Consider the following 25,631-nt stretch of genomic DNA (forward strand, 5'->3'; position numbering starts at 1 on the left):
ATCAAAGTGACCTTTCAGAAGCTTTTACAAAATCTTTCTTTTTTTAAGTGAACAAATTGAAGTTACACAGAGTAACAAAACAGGAACAGTTTTTTTCACTTCGTTGACATTTACCTCTTCCCTCTGGGCAGTCACGCTCCAGGATGTTGGCTCCATTCGGCTCCAGTTAGGCTCTTTCAAACAAATCTAGAAAATCTAGAAGAAAAGTCTGTCATAATCTTTCTCAGGGGACACCAGCCATAAAAACTTAGCTGTCATGGCAGATTTGGAGCTTAATTAGTTGGAGACATCTCATAGTGTGACTCTGACCTTTAACACTATTTTCACAGTCTTTCCTCAATGATTTGTGTCCACTGTGTCAGTTGAACCTTATGTGGCTTGCTAACTGAGGGCGTCCAGCACCGCGAAGATTAAGCTTATGCAGTGGGAGTGAAGAATGGTGACTGGTGGTGTTACGTGTGGATACGGGTCAACGATTGGAGACTGGCTTCCTCATGGGGGCTCAGACTGTGTTTCGGGGTCATGGTGTGGAAAGCAGTTTTTTCTCCTGCTGGCCCCCGCAGCCTTTCCACAGTCCCTGGGGTGTGTTTTGTGTTGGGCTGCAGGTCAGCGGAGGTGCTGTTTCAGGCCATCAGGTTGTTTTCTTTACCCTCTCTGTTCTTGCCACACTCTCTTACAGGAGGAGCCAGACATGGCAGCTCAATGCTTTGTGGTCCTCCTCTCATCTAGAAAATGCAGCGACTGCTATTCATTGTGGTCATTATTCTGGCAGCAGCAATCTTACGCACATGCACACACACAAAGACATACACATTTGAACTCTACATCATCAATATGAGGAGAAATATAGCATTCCCAACCAAAGGTATTTCCCAATACTCCCTAGTGCTTGGGAGTATGTGGAAAGATTATGTTATAGTGCAACTCATTAAAAATAATATAAATATATCCACACATTGAGTCAGCTATAACACCCTAACACCACAGATTAAGGGTTCATAAAAAACTAACAGCAGAAGGGTTGAAAGAGTAAGCTTAAAGTTAAGGATAAATTGTTGAAATCAATAGCAAAAAGTAATAAATAGGCAGTTCAAGTAGTTTGTTAAAAATAATGGATAAACACTTCAAATTAATGAATAAATAGTAAAAAAAAAAATACTAAAAGGGTGAGATAAAGTGGATACATGATTAAAATAGTTAACTTAAAGTAAAGGATTGAAAAGATAATCTAGCTAAAAGTAATGGATATTTACGGTAGTTCAAGTAGTTAGCTAAAATTAATGGATAAACAGTTCAAATAAATGGTTAGGCCTAAATAGTGAAATGGATGGATGGATGGATGGAAAGAAAAGGAATGGATACATGTCTAATATCCTGAATAATGGTTTTGGCGGTGTCCATAAAGGGTGCTCAATCTGACAGGGCTGTGAGTGGACTTCTGACAGAAGATGTTTGCAGCCACTGTTTCTCGTTAGACAGCAGCTACAATTATGCATGACTGTGATGCATGGGTCGAGCCATAACCCACAAGTTGAGCGTTTTGGCTAAGCTTGTTAGAAAATATTGTGGGTTTCCACAGCAGACGGGTCATTAGGTGACAAAGCACTGTTCTAAGAAAGTTGTAATAACTTTCAGAAGCATTGTGCAATAGTCCACCTTCCACCTTCTCTTCCACTTTCTCTGTCTCTCTCAAACACACAAAATCTGTTGGAGTCCTAAAGATATTTAAATCTCTCCGGGCTAATATGTAGGCCTAACACCACGTCCTAACTGCAAGCAAGCATCTCTCTGTCCACACTGAATCCATTAAATATGCACTTCTGTTACATCATGTAAACAAACCACTGTACCCATCAGTCGTGCGCTCATGTAGACAATCCAGGCAGGTTATCAGCTGTGCAGTCAAGATCATACTTAAGATGTAACCACTTAAAAAACTGGTGAATATATGCCATCTTGCTATGTTTGTACTTTTTATATTGTGATATTTACTGGACATGACATACAGTACAGCCAACAGCAAGTACATTGTTATTAGCAAAGGTCATTACCAGAAACTTTCAGCTCTGATTTGGGGGTCGGGTTCAGGTCATTGATTAACCCACGTTTGCTGGGTGAATTGGCTCTAATAATGGTCCACGTTGGTGTGGGTTAAAAAAAAAAAACCCTGACCCATGCATCACTAATGCAGGACATGACCTGTTTTTTTATGTAAGCTTAACAACACTATCAGAGGGCAGATTTTTCCTTTAACCCTTGACCCAGATCCTAACCCTAAACTAGCAGTAACCCCTTGAAGAAATTTAGACAGGCCATCATGACTTCATTTCACAACTATGTTCTCACCAAACACCAAATATGTAAAAACATATCTATCTGTCTTTTTTTTCTTTAGTTGTCTCCCCTGGTGTCTGACACACACACGCACACACACACACACACACACACACACACACACACACACACACACCCACACAGCCTAGCGACCTCTGTGGATTTTGGACAAAGAGCTTTCATAACATCATACACATCCTCATGACAGCTGCTGTATACTGTCAATGATCCATTAAGCAATTTTTTTAGCATTTAAAAATTCTTGCTCTGAAAAGACCATCATCATCTTAACAGGCAGTGATGATGGATTTAAAACAGCATAGCTCCTGACATCATGAGATACTGTAGATTAGCTCTTTGCTGCTCTGTTCTACAGTTGATATTAGATGGATTTTTTTAGAGAAGCTAGTGTGTGTGTGTATGTGCTATTAAAAGGCACAACAGGCACTCCTGCAGCTCTACTTGATTGTACTGGTCAGGGTCAAAGGTCATGAGGTCGACAGCTCCTCTGCAAACAGAATGGCAGAAAATGAAAATTGGAGGAGGAGAGGATTAATGGTAAGCTGAACCTGACATGTTTTTGGTAACCTTCATGTTGACAGAGATTAGGCATTACTGCCTGTCTGCTTTGATCCATCTCATAAAGTTGTTTTCCAACAGTCGTATTGTAGGGTCAACCTTTTTAGCCCCAACGCTGCTCTTTGTCCCAAAATGCCTCGTACTCCTGTTGCTGGCAGCGGCTCATGTCGTCCTGGCTTCAGGTAAACACACACAGCAGGCTGCACTTTCTACCCACAGTGTATTTCAAGCAGCACTCACACATTTTCACGCTGAGATGTGACGATGAGTAGCTGTATGCCGATGTACGTCATTGTGCTCCCAGAAAAGTTGAAAGGTGTTTAAAATGCCAGATGTCTGTGGCCGAGTGACCTGTATGTGACCCGCAGAGTTCTTTGTTTTGGGAGGACCATGTCACTGTCAATGTCTTCTCAGTGGTCAGTCATGCTCTTTTTCTTTCTCTTCCACCCTTTCATTTCCTCTCTTCTCTTCTTTTGTTTAATGTAGGGCTGCAACCAATGTTTATTTTCTTTACTGATTAATGTGCTTCAATTATTCTATTAACCATTGAATTGATGACATATAAGAAAATAGTGGAAAATGTCCATCCTTGAGTCCAAGTTGATGTCATCAAATGTCTTTTTCAGTTGACACTTAGCTGAAATCAGAGAATGACTGAAGGTTTTGATGAGTGGTATAAATCACTCCCCGCTCTTTTTTGTATTAGCAACAGAAACACTTGCGAGCCCACAACATGCTGTGGCATCTCTAAATACCAAAACAGCTGAAAGGCAAAGTCAAGTTCACAAAAGGACCGAGACCGTGTGTGTGCTTAGCCTGATTGATTAGAGATCAGAGAGGACACAGTGTTTACCTTTGGAGAGCAAACATGCCGCACCCTGGGGATGTCAGTTGCCATGTGTGAGCTCCTCTACTGCTTAAATCGACTCATGTGGCCAAAGTACTGACCACCTGCCTGTCAGCAGCACACAAATACCTCAACTCACAGAGGTTTGTCTTTCCCCAAAGAGAAGAGCAGCAATCAGCTATTTGCTATGTAAAGATATAGTTGAGTAATGGTGTCCCAAGCAGAGAATGAAGTCATGCACCCATGTGTGTGTGTGTGCACATATACAGTACAGGCCAAAAGTTTGGACACACCTTCTCATTCAATGCGTTTTCTTTATTTTCATGACTATTTACATTGTAGATTCTCACTGAAGGCATCAAAACTATGAATGAACACATGTGGAGTTATGTACTTAACAAAAAAAGGTGAAATAACTGAAAACATGTTTTATATTCTAGTTTCTTCAAAATAGCCACCCTTTGCTCTGATTACTGCTTTGCACACTCTTGGCATTCTCTCCATGAGCTTCAAGAGGTAGTCACCTGAAATGGTTTTCCAACAGTCTTGAAGGAGTTCCCAGAGGTGTTTAGCACTTGTTGGCCCCTTTGCCTTCACTCTGCGGTCCAGCTCACCCCAAACCATCTCGATTGGGTTCAGGTCCGGTGACTGTGGAGGCCAGGTCATCTGCCGCAGCACTCCATCACTCTCCTTCTTGGTCAAATAGCCCTTACACAGCCTGGAGGTGTGTTTGGGGTCATTGTCCTGTTGAAAAATAAATGATCGTCCAACTAAACGCAAACCAGATGGGATGGCATGTCGCTGCAGGATGCTGTGGTAGCCATGCTGGTTCAGTGTGCCTTCAATTTTGAATAAATCCCCAACAGTGTCACCAGCAAAACACCCCCACACCATCACACCTCCTCCTCCATGCTTCACAGTGGGAACCAGGCATGTGGAATCCATCCGTTCACCTTTTCTGCATCTCACAAAGACACGGCGGTTGGAACCAAAGATCTCAAATTTGGACTCATCAGACCAAAGCACAGATTTCCACTGGTCTAATGTCCATTCCATGTGTTTCTTGGCCCAAACAAATCTCTTCTGCTTGTTGCCTCTCCTTAGCAGTGGTTTCCTAGCAGCTATTTGACCATGAAGGCCTGATTCGCGCAGTCTCCTCTTAACAGTTGTTCTAGAGATGGGTCTGCTGCTAGAACTCTGTGTGGCATTCATCTGGTCTCTGATCTGAGCTGCTGTTAACTTGCGATTTCTGAGGCTGGTGATTCGGATGAACTTATCCTCAGAAGCAGAGGTGACTCTTGGTCTTCCTTTCCTGGGTCGGTCCTCATGTGTGCCAGTTTCGTTGTAGCGCTTGATGGTTTTTGCGACTCCACTTGGGGACACATTTAAAGTTTTTGCAATTTTCCGGACTGACTGACCTTCATTTCTTAAAGTAATGATGGCCACTCGTTTTTCTTTAGTTAGCTGATTGGTTCTTGCCATAATATGAATTTTAACAGTTGTCCAATAGGGCTGTTGGCTGTGTATTAACCTGACTTCTGCACAACACAACTGATGGTCCCAACCCCATTGATAAAGCAAGAAATTCCACTAATTAACCCTGATAAGGCACACCTGTGAAGTGGAAACCATTTCAGGTGACTACCTCTTGAAGCTCATGGAGAGAATGCCAAGAGTGTGCAAAGCAGTAATCAGAGCAAAGGGTGGCTATTTTGAAGAAACTAGAATATAAAACATGTTTTCAGTTATTTCACCTTTTTTTGTTAAGTACATAACTCCACATGTGTTCATTCATAGTTTTGATGCCTTCAGTGAGAATCTACAATGTAAATAGTCATGAAAATAAAGAAAACGCATTGAATGAGAAGGTGTGTCCAAACTTTTGGCCTGTACTGTACATGGTTATCATTGATAACAGGAAATCCTCAGCAGAAAAGTGTACTGCCCATCCTCCAGTCCCCCCGTTAACACCTTTAGCTCTGTCAGCACTGTTGCCACTGTTAGCACTTTTTGCACTAGTATCTCCCTCTATGTTTAGAGCAGTGTGCAGACAACCTTTGAATCAGATACACTCTGAATATGATATAGAGCTCCTTTAAGTTATTTTAAGGCCACATAGTGTCACTTGTTCTATTTTTTTTTTCTTTAGATCTAGTTGTTGTATTTAAGGCACTACATGATGTATACATGTAGGATTTCCACTTGTGAATTGCTTTGTTTAGCTCCAGGGATGGAACTGTCTAGCTGTCGTTCAGTCGGTTGTTTGGCCACTGTGGTCCAAACTGAAATATCTCATCAAGTATTCAATGTATTGCCATGAATGCCGTTTTAAAGCCTCAAGTTTGGCATTTTGGTCATCGCCATCGTTTTTTCTTTTTTTTTTTTTTGAGCCAGAATTGACCATTTTTGGACAAGAGGTTGGAGCTGTGGAGGAGTAAGGGGTGGCTCTTACTTATAGACTGTGGTGAGGCCTCACAGACAACCTGTCACTTAAGTGGCCCTGTGTTACTATAAACAATCCCCCCCCCCCCATATGGTTTTCATGAATGTTGAAATTAGCTATAGAGACCAAAACTGTTTTTTTTTTTTTGTTTTTTTTTTGTACCAGGCTGTAAACATGTTAATTTCTGCTGTAAAGTTGGGCAACATGGGGGTGGGAATTGACACTGTTTTGGAGCCAGCCTCAAGTGGCCATTCAATTTCTAAGCTTTGGACGCTCCCGCTTGATGGTAGCCAGATGATGAGGCCAGTTGACGTTGGTAATCCCCTGACTTTTTCTCTCATGTCACCATGAGGTGATTTGAGTGAAATCTCTACACAACTATGAGATGTATTATCATGAAATGTGGTACTTACACTGATGTCCCTCTCAGGATGAACTGTGATAACATTAGTGATCTCTCAACTTCTCTAGTGTCATCATCGGGTCAACAGTGTAATTTGTCCAAGTTCATGATCAAATACCTGAAAAACTAATAACATTTCTATCAGCTGTACTTTGTGTTAAGTGCTAGCTAGTTAGCGAATTATGACATGGCAATAAGCTAAACATTACCTGTGTGTTAGCATTGTCACTGTGAGTATTTTAGCATGCTGAAGTTAGTATTTCGCCCAAAGCACCACTGTGTCTAAGTACAGCCTCCTCAGACACCAGTATGACCAGACTTTTTCCACTATTTTTACTGGTGTTAAGTGGAAACCTGTGCTGACAGCGTACCCTTCCTCATCCCTGACTTATCAAAGCATTTTTATTTGACACTTTTATGCCTTTCTCTTCATCTCACTAGATTTTATTCTTGCGTTTAACAATGTGTCATGCTGTTTGCGTTTGACATTTCCACAAGCTTTGACCTGGGACTGGCTTTTACTATATGAGCAGATTCTTACAAATAGTGATGTTTTACTGCCACTGGCACATGGAGGAGGTGTTGTCCCCCCATACTATAACCAGATGGGTGTGTTGGGTAGGAAAGACGCCGCAGCTGGACCCCACGCGTAGAGATGATCTCTTTATCCAGGGATTGTCCCGGAGGGAAGGACGTTGATTCCAGGGAGCAAGGAAAGGAAAGAGGGAGGGTTGGTGGGAGGGAGTGATAATAAGATGAATGAATATTTGTGGAGCCTCAAGGGTCCAAAGCAAACTCCCTGCAGAGGCCCCGGGATCTGGGCTCAACATTAAAGTCCCAGGTGCCATCAGTATTCAATAAAGTCTTGGTCAGGAGAAAAAAGGCAGAAATGAAATAGCAGCTTAACTTCAAACAGTCCTTTAGGTACAGCTTGAAGGTGTTTTTCCCTCAAATCTTAGATAAGATGTTTTTTTTAAGTACAAAGTGTTCATGAGTTCATTGAATTCTGGTGTTGCCATTGTTATTGCCAAGACATTTTGCTTTATTAGTCAAGCATGACATAAAACAATTGACCATGACACCCTGTGGTGTCTTTTGAATATACATAAAGTATGGTCTCTTTCTCTTCCCTCTTTCTTTTGCTGACTTATGTTCTTCCATTTATTTTTCTATTTTCCAGGGGGCTGTTCATCACTATTCATGACCGAGGCCACATTGCCACGCTGCTCCAGAATTGGCCAGAAAAGGACGTCAGGGTAAAAGATAATGTGTTGTTTCAGCACTCCCACATTATAGAACTCATTCATACTAAGCCTTGTTTGTATAACTGCAGCAAAAAAAGCAGAACATAACAGTTGGAATACCTGAATGTTTTGGTCAGTTGGCTCAGTTGCCAGCACAAAATGAGTGATGAGGATTCCTTTTTCTTGTTGGTTTCTCTATGGGATTTACCTACAATTAAAAAATACAGACAGTTACCTGCCTTATCCTTTATTGTTTATACTTTTAAAAATATTGTTTTATTTTATTCATAGAATGATACAGTATACACAAATGGAGAAAGGACAGGATACATTTAGTAACCGCAGTGTGGAGTAGCAAAAAGAAGCATGAAACAGAACACACCCAACAACAACACATGTTGCTATGATGTTGAAAGACAAAGATAATCTCCATGGACTCCCCGACCAGCTTATCTAAACCTCTTTCACAACTATAGGATAAACTATGTTTTAGTGATAGACAGACACAGTTATTATTATAAGAGTGAGACCTTACTTTAACATAATCCTTAATGACATACAGACACTATAAAAGCTTTGCACCGTTGTTTGGTTTTGTTTGAAATTCTACATAAAATGAGATCAAAATACTAACGACTGTTATTTGAAAGTACTGAAGATACTTTCTAAACTATCAGGGGATTCTTTACCTGTTGCAGTGTGGACTGACAGCCCAGTCGCCAGAAGAAAATGCTGGCATTGTATATTCCTGCAAATCATGGATACGTTACATTTGTACATTTTACACGTATCATGTCATGGTTTCTAAAGTGACATAATATAGAGCTGAATTTGTCATTAGGAGGTGGTGGGGATGGCAGATGGTGTGTCACCAAGGAGAGATGCCTGTCAAACTCCAGACCACTCTCCTAGAGCAACAAATTACAAGATGATTTTTTTTTTTTTTACAAGTCAGCGCTGCATCTTCCAGCAGGTTTTTAGCCACCAAACATGAGTGTTTTTTAGCAAACTGTTGCCGTTTTCTCTTGCGTAAGTGCCACAAAAACTGGTTGTTTTTTCTACCAAGAAGTCGCTCATTTCCTGCAGGAATGTTGCCAATAAAAGGGGTTGTTTTTAACGAAACATTGCTACATTTTCAACAGGGATTATGCTCTCAAAACTAGGTATTTTAAGCTCATACATGATCTTTTCCTAACCATAACCAGGTAGTTTTTGTGCCTAAACCTAATGACATGTTAACCACTGTGTTGTTGAAACATAAAGTTTCAATTAACACACTACATACTAATGTACAAATGTAACATTATATGTGGTTTGCAAAAACATACAATGCAAACCTTTACTGTGGCGATTGGGTTGAAACTGAAGGTGGAGAACCTGTCTGTCTACAGTTGAAATTATCAACATATGGATACCTGGTTGCCCATGTAATATTGTACAATTATTAATTATACCTGTTAGCTATATTATGCTGATACTTTATTATGATAAAAATAAATACAATCTTTTTATTTGTAAAAACTGTTTCAAACAATAAAGAATGCAGTAAGTGGTCTGTTTTGGAGGTGGACGATTTTTCTATTGGTTCTCTTGACCTGCTGTATTGGCCAATTTCCCAAAACCCTGAAATATTCCTTTAATCTTTTGTATAAAGTAACTATGTGCAAGTCATACTCTTGTCATATTTAGAATGACGAAACCTGTAGGCATTCCTGGCATGTCAAATATACCTGCAGCCTCAGCCACCTGTTCACAGCTGTCAACAGCAGGGCATTTACCTCAGCGCTGACATGCCGCCTCTCATTGTCAGGGTGGTCTTATCGTAAACTCACCTAATGTGGCCTACTTTTAACATTTCCAAAGAGAGAAGGCAATCGAGAGCCAAGGTAGTCATCCACTGATAAGCCTGGCGGCTTTTCTGTCACACATTAACAAGTTTTGGTTGGGGGAAAAAGCTGTTTATGGTATTAAGTGTGGTCATTATAGATTTTAAACATTCAAATGGGAAAACTAGTGACACTCTTTAAACCTGTCAGATTGTGGGAGGCTGTAAAAATGTTGTGCCAAAGTTATCTGCGTCACAATGATGTGGAAAAAGAAAAAACCTGAGAATTAGGAATGTTTCAAATTAAACACTTCTGCTGGTCGTATTAAGTGTTACACAATTGATTTGTTTCATGCTGTGGAATCCACCTAGAGGAACTTATTTATTGCTTAATGAGTAAAATAAGGAGTGAGTGGAAAGCCAGGAGGGTGTAGGAGGCCCTGGCTCACACTGAGGAAAAAAACATGTTTCTGTGTAGCAGGATGGACTTGTTTTGGTAAAGAAAGTTAAAGGAGACATGCAGGCAGAACCGCTGCCTCATGTATTGTCTCATTAAATTGTGTATAATGTGATGTATAATCTAATTTAAGAATATCCTACTGTACATGTAGCAGCCTTAAACACAGATTTAAATTGATGAGATGGCTGGTGTGGCTGCTGTAGTGCTGTGCTGTTTATGGCTGACATGTTATCTTGATTGACAGGCGGTGTGTGTGACAGATGGAGAGAGGATCCTGGGGCTGGGAGACCTGGGCTGCTGTGGTATGGGCATCCCGGTGGGCAAGCTGGCCCTCTACACAGCCTGTGGAGGTGTGCCACCACAGCAGTGCCTGCCTGTCATGCTGGATGTGGGCACAGACAATGAGGTAAGAGATGAGGTCTAAATATAAGTGATAGAGGCGTTACGGCTACAGAAGACCGCAGCCTGTTATAGTATTATTTTTACATTAAATTCATCAGTTCAATATCTTAGGTTAGCCTGTTAGTATGCTAAAATGTGCTCATTACCACGAGCACAAGGGTTGTGCCACTGTGTTACTCAGTGCTGACCATCAGCTTTCCTGAAATACTGACAATATGCGATTTTTCCCATGCATCTCTATTTTCCTTATCTTCATCATCATCGATCATGCATAAAATCAGGCTATTACTGAAGTATGATTATGCATGGGGGTTTCTTTCGCATTCTTACCTCGTATTAAAATAGTAAAGTGCAAAGATTAGCGTTACCTTTCTCAAAACACCTGCTGGAGATAACAGCACCATTGATTACCATTCAATTCATTCAAGTGATGCTCTAGACGTCCTTCTACTCCTCACCAACAACAGTCTCACTCTTGAAAATGTCCATCCATCTGTTGGTCCAATTGAGCTTGGTCCAAAACCGTCCATCCTCACAACTGCAGATGCTGAGGTGGACCAAACACTGGGCACAGCAGATGCCTGTTTGTCTGTGAAGTGGTGCAGCAATAGGAGAACACTACCTAAATTAAGAATTGTAATATATTATTCCCATGCTCCAGGAAAGTTCAATCAATATTTATGAACAAGAGCTACTCCCTCTCAAAGCCAGAAACCAGAGAGTCTCAAACTTGTGATGTGTTCAAGTACAAAGTCTTGAGCTGCTCCATAGACAATGAATAGGAGCCTGATTTTGTAGACCCACAGAATGTTTGTTTTCTCTTTTATACCCAAATAAACTTTATCCTATTATAGTGTTCTCAGTTCTGAAACAGAAAATGAACCCACACACTCAGAACATTCCCTTGGCTGCTCCCAGTGCCGTCTATAACATCTTTCACCAGTTCTATGGAGCAGCTCCAGACTTCATACCCTATGACATCAAAAATTTGAGTTTAAGCACTCTATTTTTAGGATCTGGGAGAGTGTTGTTCATTTTTACTTATAGTTTTGGACTGTCTTAGAAAGTGAGTAAAGTTCCCTTTTAAACTCAAATTATTGCTCATACAAATTAATCTGCCGTGAGTACATGATGGCGTATGCCAGTGGGGAAATGTTCCTTATCCACCTTGGCCAGGTAAACCTTGCCTCAGAAATCAGCCAAGAAAAAGAAAACAAATCCAACACTTACAACCAGGAAACACCCTTTATATAAGTGAGGTAAGCAGCTCTATTGATGGATGCCAGCTGGGAAAACACCTCCCCTCTGCCAGCCTGGGAGAGTAGCAGCAGAACAGAACAGAGCTACAGTTACCCACCTATGGTCCCTGTTCTCTATGGCAGGTTCCCTGAGAGATGATTCAAACTGGGCAGGGCAGCACGTGTGCCTGTAGCCTTAAACAGACTAAGAATAGTCTGTGTGCACGTCTATATATACACAACTCTCAGCTTCGGCCAAGGGCGTGGCAGCCTCAGATGCCTGTGCGCCCGACACAGCTGAGCTCAGCCTGTCAGGAGCTGTCCTTCATCCTCCAAGACAGTCTTCACATGACTCAGTCCCTGGAGTTCGGTTTCAATCCAAGCACATGTCTTAAGTGGATTAACAATGAGAGATGTTGCTGAGGATGGATGAGTCTGCAAAGAAAATGAAATAAGAAATGTAAGAAGTCGAATTTATATGGAAGTGTTTCTAAACCCTCTGTGGCAGCATTCATCAGAAGTCCCTTGCATTATAACAACAGAAACACTGCAGTCTTCCCAGAAGGCATATAAAATAAATGACGTTGCTACATTAGTCGTCTTCATGCCATTGGAACTGAATTAAGAGAGCAAAATATTCTCTCATCCTGTCAAGTCCTCCACCTCAGCTCTTTTATCTTTATAGACCTTCAGTATGTTGCTCTACCTTTTGACCTCTTCCTGTACTGGCACTGTGCACCCTAAGTTTCCACATTTAGTTTACTACTCTGAATGCTTCTGGTAAAGGGTGATAATACCATCTGCAGATTAGATTCTTGGGTGCACGGCAGCAGTTTTAGACATTTATGGGCATCACAACACAACTTTAACAAGCTGTCTCATAGCTTGACTTGTTCCAATTGCTTCAGTCTGCTGTATATCTGCTGCCAAGATAGGAAGAAGAGAATTGCTTTTTGTGTGTATAGTTATGTGTGTGTCAGTGAGTGGTGATGCAGGGCCTGTTGTAGTTGAGGTGGTGCTGTTGGACTTCAAACATAACAACTTAAAATACTGTAAGTAAAGATGTTATAGGAATAGTTCAGCATATGTTGATTGATACCTCTTTGATGTCTGTGTGTGTGGCATGAGCTGAGCACTGATTTAGCTGGTGCAAACAGCTAGCATGGTTCTATCCAAAGCTCCAAATTATAGTTCCTAACACCCCTAAGACTCACTTACGAACAGGTCGTAAATCTTTCGTTTAATCACTGGCTGAATCTTGCAACTCTAAGATAACCAGAGATGCTGTACAGACGTGCTGGATGGATAAAGTGTTTGTCAAGAAAAAGTTATACCTGGCTTCAGCTCTGCGCCTATTGGATGGATATGTGTGGTTTAGGGCAGTAACAAGCAATGTGATTGCTTTTGTCAGTAATGAGTACCTGTGTGTTAACGTGGTGCAGAGCTAAAGGTGTGGCTGAGGCAGTTAGCTCCTATTACAAAGGGGAAATTCAAGACGTGGTAAAAATTGTTTTATTTATATGTTGATTTTACCTACTGGGCATTGTGATGTTAGCCAATATTAAGCCTATTCAGCAACACCTGCTTTTGTCTGAAGTTGGAAGTGTGTGAAACTACCATTTTTATTGTAGACAGGATTTCAAGAGTGCTGCTGTGCACAGTCACAGGGCTAACGTCAAGGTAGCTAATGTTAAGAAGGTATGATGTTTAGGTTTGGCGGCTTTGGAGTTGTTTAACGGCAACTTTGACGGAGCTGGGCTGAGTAACGAAAGTAATATGACTAATGTAGCTAATTACTTTTGCTGTACTAATTGAGTAACATAACATCCATCTATTCATCCATCCATTCATCCATTTTCATACACTTATCGGGGGCTGGGTCACAGGGGCAGCAGGCTGAGCACCAGACATCCCTCTCCCCAGTAACGCTTTCCAGCTCCTCCTGGGGGATCCCGAGGCTTTCCCAGGCCAAATGAGAAATATAATCCCTCCAGTGCAATCTGGGTCTATCCCAGGGCCTTCTACCAGCTGAATATGCCTGGAACACCTCTAACAGAAACACCTGGGAGGCATCCTGATCAGATGCCGAACCACCTCAACTGGCCCCATTTGACGCAAAGGAGCAGTGGCTCTACTCCAAGCTCCCTCCAGATGTCTGAGCTCCTCAGCCTGCCTATAAGGCTGAGCTTAGCCACCCTACTGAGAGAGCTCATTTTGGCTGCTTGTATCGGCGATCATATTCTATTGGTCACTGCCCAAAGCTCATAACCATAGGTGAGGGTTGGTATGTATATGAGTAGATATACTTGGGGCAGTAACTCACTCCCAATCCAGAGGGGCCAATCCACCGTTTTCCGGCAGAGAACCACTTGGAGGTTCAACACTCAACTGCAGACTGCCTCAGTGCGCACTCAAGGTTACGGTGTGATGAAGCCAACAGAACCACATCATCTGCAAAGAGCAGAGATGCAATTTTGAGGTCCCCAAATTGGAACCTTTCCTCCCCCCGGCTGCGCCTTGAGATCCTGTCTATGAATTTCACAAACAGAATTGATGACAAGGGACAACTGTGGAACTTATTATTACTTATTGATTTATTACACTGGACATGAGACTTATTTTACATTGATCTTCTTAACTCAATGAAAGAAAGGATTTATTTTCCATTATGTAGTGGTCAGTCAACACATGACAGAAATATGTACAGGGGCAAACTTGCCTGCAAGCACACACACACACACACACACACAGAGTGAGAGAGAGAGAGTATTGCTGCTTATGCAACTTTAAAAGAGAAATAGCTATAAAAGAGATTTTGCTACAGCCTGCCTGGCCCTGGCCGACTTTTCCATTTTTCTGTTATTCTAAAGAGATGACAGGCTAAATGAGTTGTAATGGGATAAATAGGCTGTCTGTGTGTGTTTGTGTGTCTTATGTGTAGTTTATCTGGACTGGCCTTGTATGGGAGGCAGGCTAGCCTACTGCCCCTCGGTTCCCCGCCTCACTCTCCAGTCCTGATTGTGAATGCATGATGGGAGCAGATGGAGGTGGGACGCTATGAGGTAGTGGTAGCTCCAGCTAATTATTGAAATGACCGTTATTATGGGATTATATTTGTCCTTGAGTGGATATGGGGGTAGAGTGAGCAGCCGGCAGATATCCAAGCAGGCGAGCAGGCAGACCCCCTGACCAATGTGTTTTTGTTTTGTTTTTTTCTTTAAACAAATAGGATGACATTTCAGAAAATGCACATACTTGCTCTTCCCATCAAATAGTTGACAAGAAAATGAATAAGCATATGTTCCCAGAATGTCAAAATATTCCTTTAGATCTGTTATCAGATCATGAGGAGGCTCAGGGCCTGTAAAATGTTTGTGTTAGACTTTTAGAAAGTGAGCTACTGTGTAGTTGTTATTTCTTCTGCAGAGGAATGTGGTAGCTGTGTAATCTTGTGTGAGAACCAGCAATAAACTCTCACTACCTGGACAGCTGTTATCTCTTTCTCACATTCAGGACCCGCAGAAACCTGCAGGGGAAGAGGCACAGAGACACACACACACAGCATGAAGAAAAACAAACACATTTGCGGGGAGTCCAGTGTATACTACATCATCTTGTTATCTTCCTGGACTGTATCTGTCAGTGCATCCCGGACCTGATGTCACCTGGAATAACCTCAACACACACGCTGAAATCAGAGTCAGTGATGTCATCCAGGACAATATGCTGTTTGTGCATCTGTACTGGGTGGGCTTTCACTCGTCCAGTGCTGGGTGTCCCTTACCTCAGACAGGTCCAGGCTATTCTTGATGTCTGATCTCGTTCCACTGCTTCTTTAAAAAAAAAAAAAAAAAAAAAAAAGTTTTTATAATTACTGCAGTTATGTTTTTAACACTGAAAGTTGTGTGTTATACTACTTAAACTCCCTCATTAAAAGTCCAGCACAATAAAGCAGTAAAATATAACTTTATATTATTTTCCTGATGTCGAGCAGTCATCAGTTTGGACACAGTTGCAACAGTAAAAACGCTTCTGTGTCTCTAGCAAACACGAACTGTGAAGCCATACACGAGGACTAATCCCTTCTGAGAGAAAAGGGGCTGTACAACACAAAGGACAGCTTAGCCAATCAACAGTAGATAATCTGGGACAGAAAGACGACTCATATCAACAGTTCAGCACAGTGTCAACGAGGTCAGCCCACTCGAAACTCACCCAGAAGTCACTTATAATGCAGCTCCTCCTGTTTCACTTTAAAAGGCAGTTTTGTCAGTGTGTAAATGGACCAAGTAATGAAACAAAAACTCCCCACCATAAGAGACGGCACATTAGTTGCATGTGAAACTCCACTGCAGATGTTAACAACTCCTCATGAGAATTTTTTTTTTTTATCTTTCTCCTTGCATGCTCTTGCATCATATTGTGAAATTACCACCAAAAGCTCTCTCTGATATCAACCCACCTCTTGGCCGGATCACATGAAAATGTTTTGCTTGTTTTGGTTACAGTTGAACTTGGCCACCTCGAGCCTATTACTGCCCATTAAAAACTTGCCAGGAAATGAGTTGTCAACTTCAAATAAATATTGCTTTATATAAACCTTTTGAGCTGTTCTTGGATATGGCAACTCTTGACCCTGCCATGGAAAGGCGGCTGCTGCCGCGCTCATCTTAGTGGCACCCTCTAATTATCCATCCCCAGAAGTAAAGGTCGCCTGTCCCAATGAGGCATGACAGTGCTCTGCATCAGTTCCTCATCCCTTGGGATTGAAATTCCCTATAAGTCAAAGAGTGTGCAGAGACTACAGAGTGTAGCACATTTGGATCATGAGTCTATCTTCCAAAATCTGTGGTAAATCAACAGCTTGATGTTATATCAGGCAGGTGCAACATGTTAAAGTTTTGAGAAAGTATGTGCTGATAGCCCAAACCAAAGTCTATAAGCAGTCTATCACTGCTAGATGGCATTTACTTCCACCTAATTCATCACAGTCTCACTCTGTCTTTCATTTTCTGTGTCTGCCTCTGTGTCACACACATCTTCCCATCAACCTTTGCTCTAAATATTCTTCTTCCCCTACTGTATCCCTCTCATTTTTCAAAATACTAACATGCAAAGGTCAAAGCTCACTGGTGCTATTCATCTCCTTCACACTGTTAGTGCGCCCTTGCTCTTAAGCCTCGTGTCCTTTGGCTCCTATACACACGTGCACTGTTTCACACATCCTTTATTGTAATTCATCCATCCCCAGGAACTCATTAAACATCCCTTAACATCCTAGTACATAATCTATAAAGCATAACATGGCTGAAATGTTAAATTCTGCCTCATATTTCCCCACCAAAATATTTTTTAATAAGGCCTGACAATGATTTTAGTCATGCTAACAGCTTGGCCCTCAGGATGACACCACTTTGATACAGACTGAAATATCTCAACAACTGTCAGATGAATTGCCATGAAATTTTGTCGAGACATTCATGGTTTCCAAAGGATGAAGCCTATTTACTTTAGTGATCCTCTGACTTATCCTCTAGCTCCACCATGTACATTTTCATGTATTAAGTAAAATATCTCAAGATTTACAGTACTTTAAGGATTGCCACACAATTGTAAGAGACAGACATTACTCATTCCCACATCCTAACGACTTAAGTGATCCCCTGACTTTTCCTCTAGCGCCTCGATAACCCTGACATACAAGTTTGTTTGTGGCTACTAAACTATTTGATAGATTGCCATGACATTTACTATAGACATTCATATCTTCCTCAGGATGAATAGTAAAAACTTTAGATAACCAAATACCTGCAAAAACCAATGACATTCCCATCAGCCCCAGCCGTACTTTGTTACATGGTAACAAGCTCAGTTGAAATGGTAAACATGCTGCTAAACATCAGCATGTCCTGTAGCTGTCTTGTTATTTCTATTCTCACTTGCTTGTGACCATATATTATAGAAATAAGATCCAAGATGGCACCTATTCATGCCAATGGAGTTACTCGCCTGGTGCATACCCCAAAAAAAGTTTCTCAAGTTTACTTACATGGTATGTGGCCCACTGAATATGAGCAGTAGTGTTTCTCCCGCTGACACCGCCGGCAAGCTTCCGTTCGGCCCATAGATTTTACGTTGTGATGATTTTTAAATCACTTTTTTTCTGCTGCCTTCTGCCTTTGGGTTTTACAAATAGAAAATGTCCATGAATCAAAAACTCATAATAGAAAGACTCATAATCGACCTTGTTTTTAGTCCAAGGCATCCTGACGACAGTTTTACAGATGTCTCTTTTATAATGGTGACCTATGTGGAAAATGCTTTTTGGGCTGCAGGGGATTTCTTGCTGCAATACCGCAAGTGGCCACTGAGGAAAAACTGGCTGCAAGGCTGAACTGCTGCTCTGGGGCCTGCTCTGGACTGGTCCTTAAAACGCTGAACCATATATCAACCAGATGTGAACAACTCCAAAAGTGTGAAACACATAACAGCTGAAATATTACAGAATCTGAATTAACTTTTTAAACCCTAAAATAACTTTTGAATAAAGCCAGGAGAAGTTTTTCAGGATTTTGCAGAGTAAGATGCAACTTTATAACCTACTTAATAATGATTGCACATTGCGTTAGGATTTGTTGTGAGATGTATCTGGAGATTGTGTGTGAACTGATGTGACAGGAGGTGTTTTTCAACACTGTAGGATCACACATGGCAGAGGTCTAAGGTCGACAAGGCCCAGGTGTTTGTATGTGTGAGGGTGTGCTCTCCCTTTTTTAATTTTCACATCCAGCAGATACCAAGACTGGAAAGAAATCACACACTCACAGTCTCACAGATTCCTTGTTTCTCCCGATACAAAGAGCTTTAAACTCTATGGGCTCTAGTTTCGCAGACCGGGCGAGGCAGAGGCGCAGCGCACCTGCGCTTCGCCAACTGGGTGTGGCCAGGCAGATTTTGCAAGTTTGGCACACTGTGCACCTGGTGCAGCTACTCCTCTTTCCCACCTCCGTCCCTCCTACCTGCGCAAGTTGGAAAGAGGGAGGAGAGAAGGCATGGAGTGGGTTTTACACACATCACACCAATCAAATGAGTCCCACTCCTCGCCCTTAAATGCGCTGCGCGAATTCAATTCGCCATGGCAGAGACCAGCAGCTTCTCCCAGGAGAAAACTGATGTTTTGGTCCGGGAGGTCCAAGCTCGCAGTGTCCAAATATACAGAACTGCGAGCAGACCTCCACGGGCTGATGATGCAAAGGTAGTCTGGGAGGAGGTCACCACAATTGTAAATCAATGTTGCGTTTCCCTCGAGCGCGCGCGCTCTCTCTTTCTCTCTCACAGTCTCACTCTGTTTCTTTTCTTTTGACTTTTCTAAGATGACAGATGCTGAATATATACTCCCTATCTGATGCTGTGGCTGTTTGTGGTTGGCTGAGAGGGATGTGAACTTATTAGTTTTGTTAATCAAATCAGGTTGGGTTTCCATTACGCGTGCCAAACGGTGCCAGTCCCCTTTGATCTGACATCAGATGTGATGGGACAGCTGATATAGAGATACATTTATGTGCTGATTGCAGATAGTTGCATTGAATAGTGTTTTTTGGCTATTTATTGCATCGTTAATGTGCCTGATATTCTGGAAACCTGCCTGTGAGGTTTTGGTGACGTGTGCGCACTGTCCCCTGGTCAGCCAAACTTCTGCTTACACCGGCTGCGCTCCGCCTGCGCTGACAGTAGACGTGGTTTCAGCTGGCGAGCTTTTAGCACACCTTCGGCGAAGCCTTTTGGCACGAAACTGTCACTGCGCCAAGCTGTATCTGTCGACACCTCCCCCTGCTGCGCCACCACACCCATCTCAGCGCACCTCGGTCTGCCAAACTACCAAACTGAGCGCTCCTCGGGTTGCGCTGCTCGAAACTAGCTCTGCGCGGGGTTCGACACCCTGCGTTACCCTGTGCTGCACCGGGAAACTAGAGCCCTATATGTGCATGCAGGAGATGCACCAACACCCCAAAACACCAACATATAATTATTTAAGATTTAATTTAATAATTAAAAATAGACATTACTACCCCTCTCATTAAACATTTTTTATTCCCCTGTAATTTTCCCATAAATCATTTTTACATTCAATAAAAAGCAGTCAGTTATGTTAAAATTTGTTAGCATGTATGATACAGAGAACAAATCTCAATTAACGACCAAACTCTCTGACTGAGGTTACTGAGGTTTTAAGATAAAGATAAGAAAAAACAAGGCAAAAAAACAAAACAAAAAGAAAAACCCTACACAAGTCCTGGCTCTGGCCACTTAAAGGGGAACTCCCCCAGCTTTATACACCAAGTGTGAGTTTTCTCAGCTTGTGAAAACAGTTGTTTAATTTCTTCTTAGGCTCTGGAGAGTGCTTTCGATAGTCTGAATAAATAAAATGACATCTTCAGGGCTGATGACATCATCAGGGTTATTTGGACTTGGAGAGTGGGCCAGTACATTTGAAAGACAGGTGGACATTAACCAGGCTAAGATTGTTTAAATGAAAAGACTCCATAAATGAGCATTTCGGTAAGTGTAGGGCTCCAGTGTGTGTGTGGGGCTTGGCACATATCAGGATATTTTCACTTCTGCTACACAGATTTTATTGGTCTCCTAAAAGCCCCCCAACTTTATGGAAATGGCTGGAGATCAGTCTAACTCACAGACACGAGGGTGACACTTTCTTTTATTTATTTATTTATTTATTTATTTTTCACTTTCTTGAACAGAGTTTTGCATTTTGGTACTTTTTCTAGCAAGAAGAGGAGTTTTCTTTTAAGATCTCCTCTAATTAAATCAGTATATTTATCATTATTCATAATCCATGTCATAAAGGTTATGAGTGTCTAAATGCATGTCAGTGCTTTCAGTTTGATAAATAAGTGTGTACTGTTTGTAACTAACTTGCATCATATTAGAGACGTACTGGGAATCAGGGTTTTAAAGGGGAACTCCATAGATTTTAAACAGCAGTCTTTTTACAGATATTGTGGGAGTACTACTGCAGATGTGAAAAAAAAGTTGTATGTCTGATAAATTGCCTCAAGTGATGTCACAGTGCCAAATGGCACTCAAGATTATAAGGTTGAAAATGAAAAAATCTGGAGTCAGGGGTTAGAAAGGAGTGAGCTCACCAGACCTCTGCAGAACGCTCCTTATCTCTGTTTAAGGCTAGTGGCTTGAGGCTACACTAGCCATTACTTGCATAAGACACCTGAATCATTGACCAAACTGTGATCAGTCAAGATGCGTTATGGGTTATCTAGGTGCCAGTTTTTGAGAAGGAAGAAGAATGCATGGAAAAAATATATTTGGTTCGGCTGCATTAATTTTTATCCTTTTTTTTTTATGGAACTGTCAATCATTAATCCAACAATGTTATAGGGGTGCAATGCCAATGCTAGCGGAATACTCTTAAACAATTCCTCTGGTAGATATGCTGAGATACTAACAATGCTGCTTTTAAGACAAAAATTAAGTTCAGATGGAACATTGGAAAGTGTTCGCTCCTCTTACCTGCCATTCTGTCCTCTGCCTCCATGTGTTTTTGCAGACACTATTGAAGGACCCTTTCTACATTGGGCTGAGACATAAGAGAGTGCGGGGCCAGGCCTATGATGACCTGCTGGATGAATTTATGAAGGCTGTGTCGGACAGGTAGGATCACATTGGCCTTCAACTGATCATTTGCCCGCTTCCTGTGTGCTGTCTGTTATTGTCATTTTAATACAAACAGCAGGTGCTCTTAAAAGAAATATGTCAAGCAGTTTAGCATCCTCAGTGTGTGCAGTGTGATGGGATTCAGGGGTCTGGAACTTCGGTCGGAGATGATGCGGTTTTACTTTCTTTGAACTATGTTTTGGTTGCTAAGCAGTATCGATGAAAACTCTGCTTACTGGCTGTATGGCAACATGAGCTTATTGAAAAGTGATCAGCGAGCCTTGGTAACCGTCAGTGCTATTGATTTCAGTGGCATGATCCTCTCCAGACCGAGAGCACAGCTAACCAACTGTTCAGAAGCTGGTTGAACTGACAGCAGCTAAACCCAACACTTGTATATTTTTGACTCTTGGCAGCGTTGTAGTATCTATTTTGAAACTGTCCACAATGAGCTGACTTGCTTATTAGTCTACAAAACCTCAGCCAGAGCTGAGAGCTTCTTTGGTTGTTGTGAACAGCATATTTAGAAATATAATACAGGATTATTCTGAATGCTCAGAGAATATGATTGAGCATGTAAACAGAGACACATACAGGAATAGTTGGAGACCTCTGGAGGAATATGGACTCCATTGGTCCCAGTCCAGGGAATATATTTCATTATGCATAATTCAGATTTGTAATGTCATTTAGAGACGCTAATCCTGTTTGATTCAACAGTGGATCACAGTGAAGGGTTAGCTTTGGTTTGTTTGATTTAGAGACACAGTAAGGCATTATAGTGTTTACTATTCCATATTGTCAGTCATTTGGTTTTCATACACAGATCTTATCTTTTTCCTCTTCTCTGAGCTGAAATTAGGTGAGTCATACTGCTTCCCTTTGGGGCCTGTACCTTATGTGTTTAATGCAGGCCTGTCCTCAATAAGACTTTTGTATACCTTGCATGCACGCCAATACGTGTATATCTCAGTGTCCCTGTGTGCCATGAAGCCATCACAGCCACACACAAATTGGCCTGGTTAAGATCCGTCCTAACCCAGAGAGTCCAGAGTCCAGTAGGAGAAGCCTGGGTCTGGGCCCCCTCCAGCTGGCAACAGGAAGCCATGACTCTAATAACCGGGTGGCTTCTCAAGTACAGGGAACAGCGAAGCTTTTTTCCCAAAGGAGCCAGATTGGCGGAAAATGAGTAATTATGGGCTCAGAGATTGAATGAATGATTACAGCTCTGCAGTCTTTTAAGTAATATTCATGTTTAGTTTTCTAAGAAACTAAACGGGAACTAAAATACTCTGGATTGACTCGTCATCAATAAGCAGGAGGAGTCTGGGGGGATTTTTAAATCCACCATTTAAAAATGCTCCTTGTTTAAAGGAAAAATGTCGGTGATTCATCTGAGTGTTTGATTTCAGGCGACTGCTCCTGCTGAATAATCAGCAGGTGTTGTCTTCTGCTTTTGTCTTCAGGCAGAAATGAATGATCCCTTGATCTCATTGCTCCTGCACACACCCACAACACAAAGCTCAGAAAAGGTTTTAAAACTTTGAACTCAGTATTTTCTGTCAGGGAAACACTTATCTTTTTCTTTACATATAATCCCTGATGTATTTTTGTAGGTGTGTGCAGATTTCTTTGTAAGAATCCCACTGCATGCAGCTAATGAGAGGAAACTGGTTGGATGTGCTGGAAATGAAAACTCCACACAAGTCGCTAACAGAGAAACAGTGTCGCACTATCAGTATCTGATATTGCATAGTTGCATAATATTGATTTAAGTGTTACGTGCCTGGTTACCCAGTTTATTTATGTACCATTAATCTTTCATTTTGAGCCATACAGTGAATCACTATTATCAACAGAGTGAAAAAAAATTGCACATATGCCGTTCACATGATATTTCTAGGGTTCTTCCTCGGGCCCACTAATATTACCACTTCTAACCAGCTGTTTTGGAGTGGGATCAGACATTAGCTGAGGGGATTAGTAATTCCAAACAGGTTCTGCGTCTCAGATGAATTTGTAATTTCTCCAGTATTTAAAAACCAAAAAGTAAGTGTAAAGCATTGTGGTTTTATGGAGGGTTATGTGCGGGACAATTTTTTGGCCAGGTGCAGTAACTTCCTGGAGTCTTGAAGGGAAACTGAAAAAAAAGAAAGGGTCATTAAATCAGAGACCACATTTGAAATTTTGAATCAGTGCCAGACTTTGGTTTCACTTCTATTGGAGTTAATGGGGCAGGCATGACAAGTCCCACTATAACCAATCATATCTGTGCTGTTTCACCTCTGACTGAAAAATGCTTCCACAAAATAAGATAAAAAACAGACTATCTGATGCTGGCTGATGTTTTTATTTAAAAGTGAAGGCTGGTTTTTCTTGTTACTGGTCTCCAACAGATAAAGCTCTGTCCAGCAGCTGCAAATACTGTTAGCTCAACTCAAGTCCTTGCATGGTTCAAGATAGTTACTTCATGATACATGACCAGATGGGGCAGGTCCGACCTATTATCCCTGACCAGACTACAATTATGACCAGATCACAGACATAACTGTGTAGTGCATGTATACAGCAGATATGTATTTGATTATCAATAACTAACCAGTCTTCAAGCAGGTGATATGTATTGATAATTATCAGGGCTAACGTGAGCCAGCCCTCTCAGTCAGGTTTCCTTTTATTGTCAGAAGGTGGCAATAATGGCGACATAATTATAAATCTGGACCTTTATGAATTACCAAAACTTGTTACTTTGTTTGTCAATAAATGAAGTTTGCATTTGCACTTTGTTTAGCTATCATAAGCCAGCTTAACCCTTGACATGATTTATGTGTGTGTTAGCTAATAATAAAGGCTGGATGATTGGTATGACTGTAAGTCACTGAGGCAAACTGCAAGGCATCTTGGCATACAACTAAGTCCTAGTTTGGTTTTAGGATATTTACCGAACTCTGACAGGCTATATCATTTCATCCAGCCAGTTATAATCAGAGCTATTAATAAACTGATGTGGTTATAATTGCAGTCTGGTCAGTGAAAATAAGTTGGACCTGTCCTGCTGGGTCACGTATCATGTATTTGACCAAATGGGCTGCAATGGAGCTATATGTAGCTGCTGGACAGAGCCATGATCTTTTGGGGCACATTTAGGAAAAAACATCAGTCAGCATCACATAATGTGTGCATTTTTCTACATGCCTGCCCCATTAACTTCACTACAAGTGGCGCCAAAGTCTTTGCCTGATATCAGACAACACTGTCAACTCGTTACACTCTGTTTCCATCTTCAGTCTGACATGGCATCCACTCTAACCAATTTCCGTGGATGAGGAGGGTTCGATTTTCCCCAAGCAATCACTAGAGACCCACATATTTGCCTGAATCTAATGTCATTTTAAGTCCATACTGGTGCATAGCCATGACAACATGCTACAATGCTGGGCTGTATTGAGAAGACATGTCCCCCTTCTTCCCCTTAAACAAGCATGTGTTGCCATACTCAACACCTATGCAGGTCTAAGGTGTTTTTTAAAGTCTTTGTGTGTTGAGCTGTCAGTTCAGAATTTCTGTGGTTTGGAATTTAAGTTTCTCTCCTGTGTCCCTATGTGTACTCAAGATATCTGCTTTATTTCACTGTTTCATTCTGGCTTTTAGTTGAAGAGTCATGTTAAGTAACTGCTGATGAAAACTCAGCATTTCCTTTATTTTGCTGCTTCACAATAAAAGTTTTTACGTAACAAAATAACGGGGGACTTTTGTTGTGAAGAATTTATTTGAAATGAAATGTGTTTATTGCCGAATTAGTGGAACTTTGTCAGCGGCTTTTCTTTAATAAAAGAAGTCTACTAATACCGCAGGGGGAGGAAGAGTACAAGCAGAAACAGCTACAGTGAGACGTTAGATGAAGAAGAGCTGCAGACAACAGGCTGTTAATGCATCTCTGACAATTTCCTTTACCTGCCCTGCTAAGTGATGGATAAACCGAGAAACCACATCATGTCATCATGCCAGACCAGAATCAGTCAACTCGAACTCAGTGGAGTGGGCAGATTCAACCAAAGTCTGGCACCTATGCAAAACTCAAATGATGTCACTGATGTAATGACCCTTCCTTCTATTTTAGTTTCCTTGGAGTCTTGTAGTCATTGTTAGTTTTCCAGGCAGCCAGC

General features: G+C 41.5%; 1 protein-coding gene across 1 annotated transcript in view; it reads left to right on the forward strand.

Moving 5' to 3' along the window:
* me1 (malic enzyme 1, NADP(+)-dependent, cytosolic) overlaps positions 1-25,631 on the forward strand; it is a 109,976-nt gene that overhangs the window by 68,881 nt on the left and 15,464 nt on the right. The window contains exons 4-6 of the mRNA XM_033641716.2: positions 7,787-7,862; positions 10,380-10,541; positions 21,359-21,462. Of these exons, the coding sequence (XP_033497607.1) occupies positions 7,787-7,862; positions 10,380-10,541; positions 21,359-21,462 (342 nt within the window). The remainder of the gene's footprint in view (positions 1-7,786; positions 7,863-10,379; positions 10,542-21,358; positions 21,463-25,631) is intronic.

The sequence above is a fragment of the Epinephelus lanceolatus genome, chromosome 10 (assembly GCF_041903045.1).
Source record: "Epinephelus lanceolatus isolate andai-2023 chromosome 10, ASM4190304v1, whole genome shotgun sequence".
Classification (NCBI taxonomy): domain Eukaryota; kingdom Metazoa; phylum Chordata; class Actinopteri; order Perciformes; family Serranidae; genus Epinephelus; species Epinephelus lanceolatus.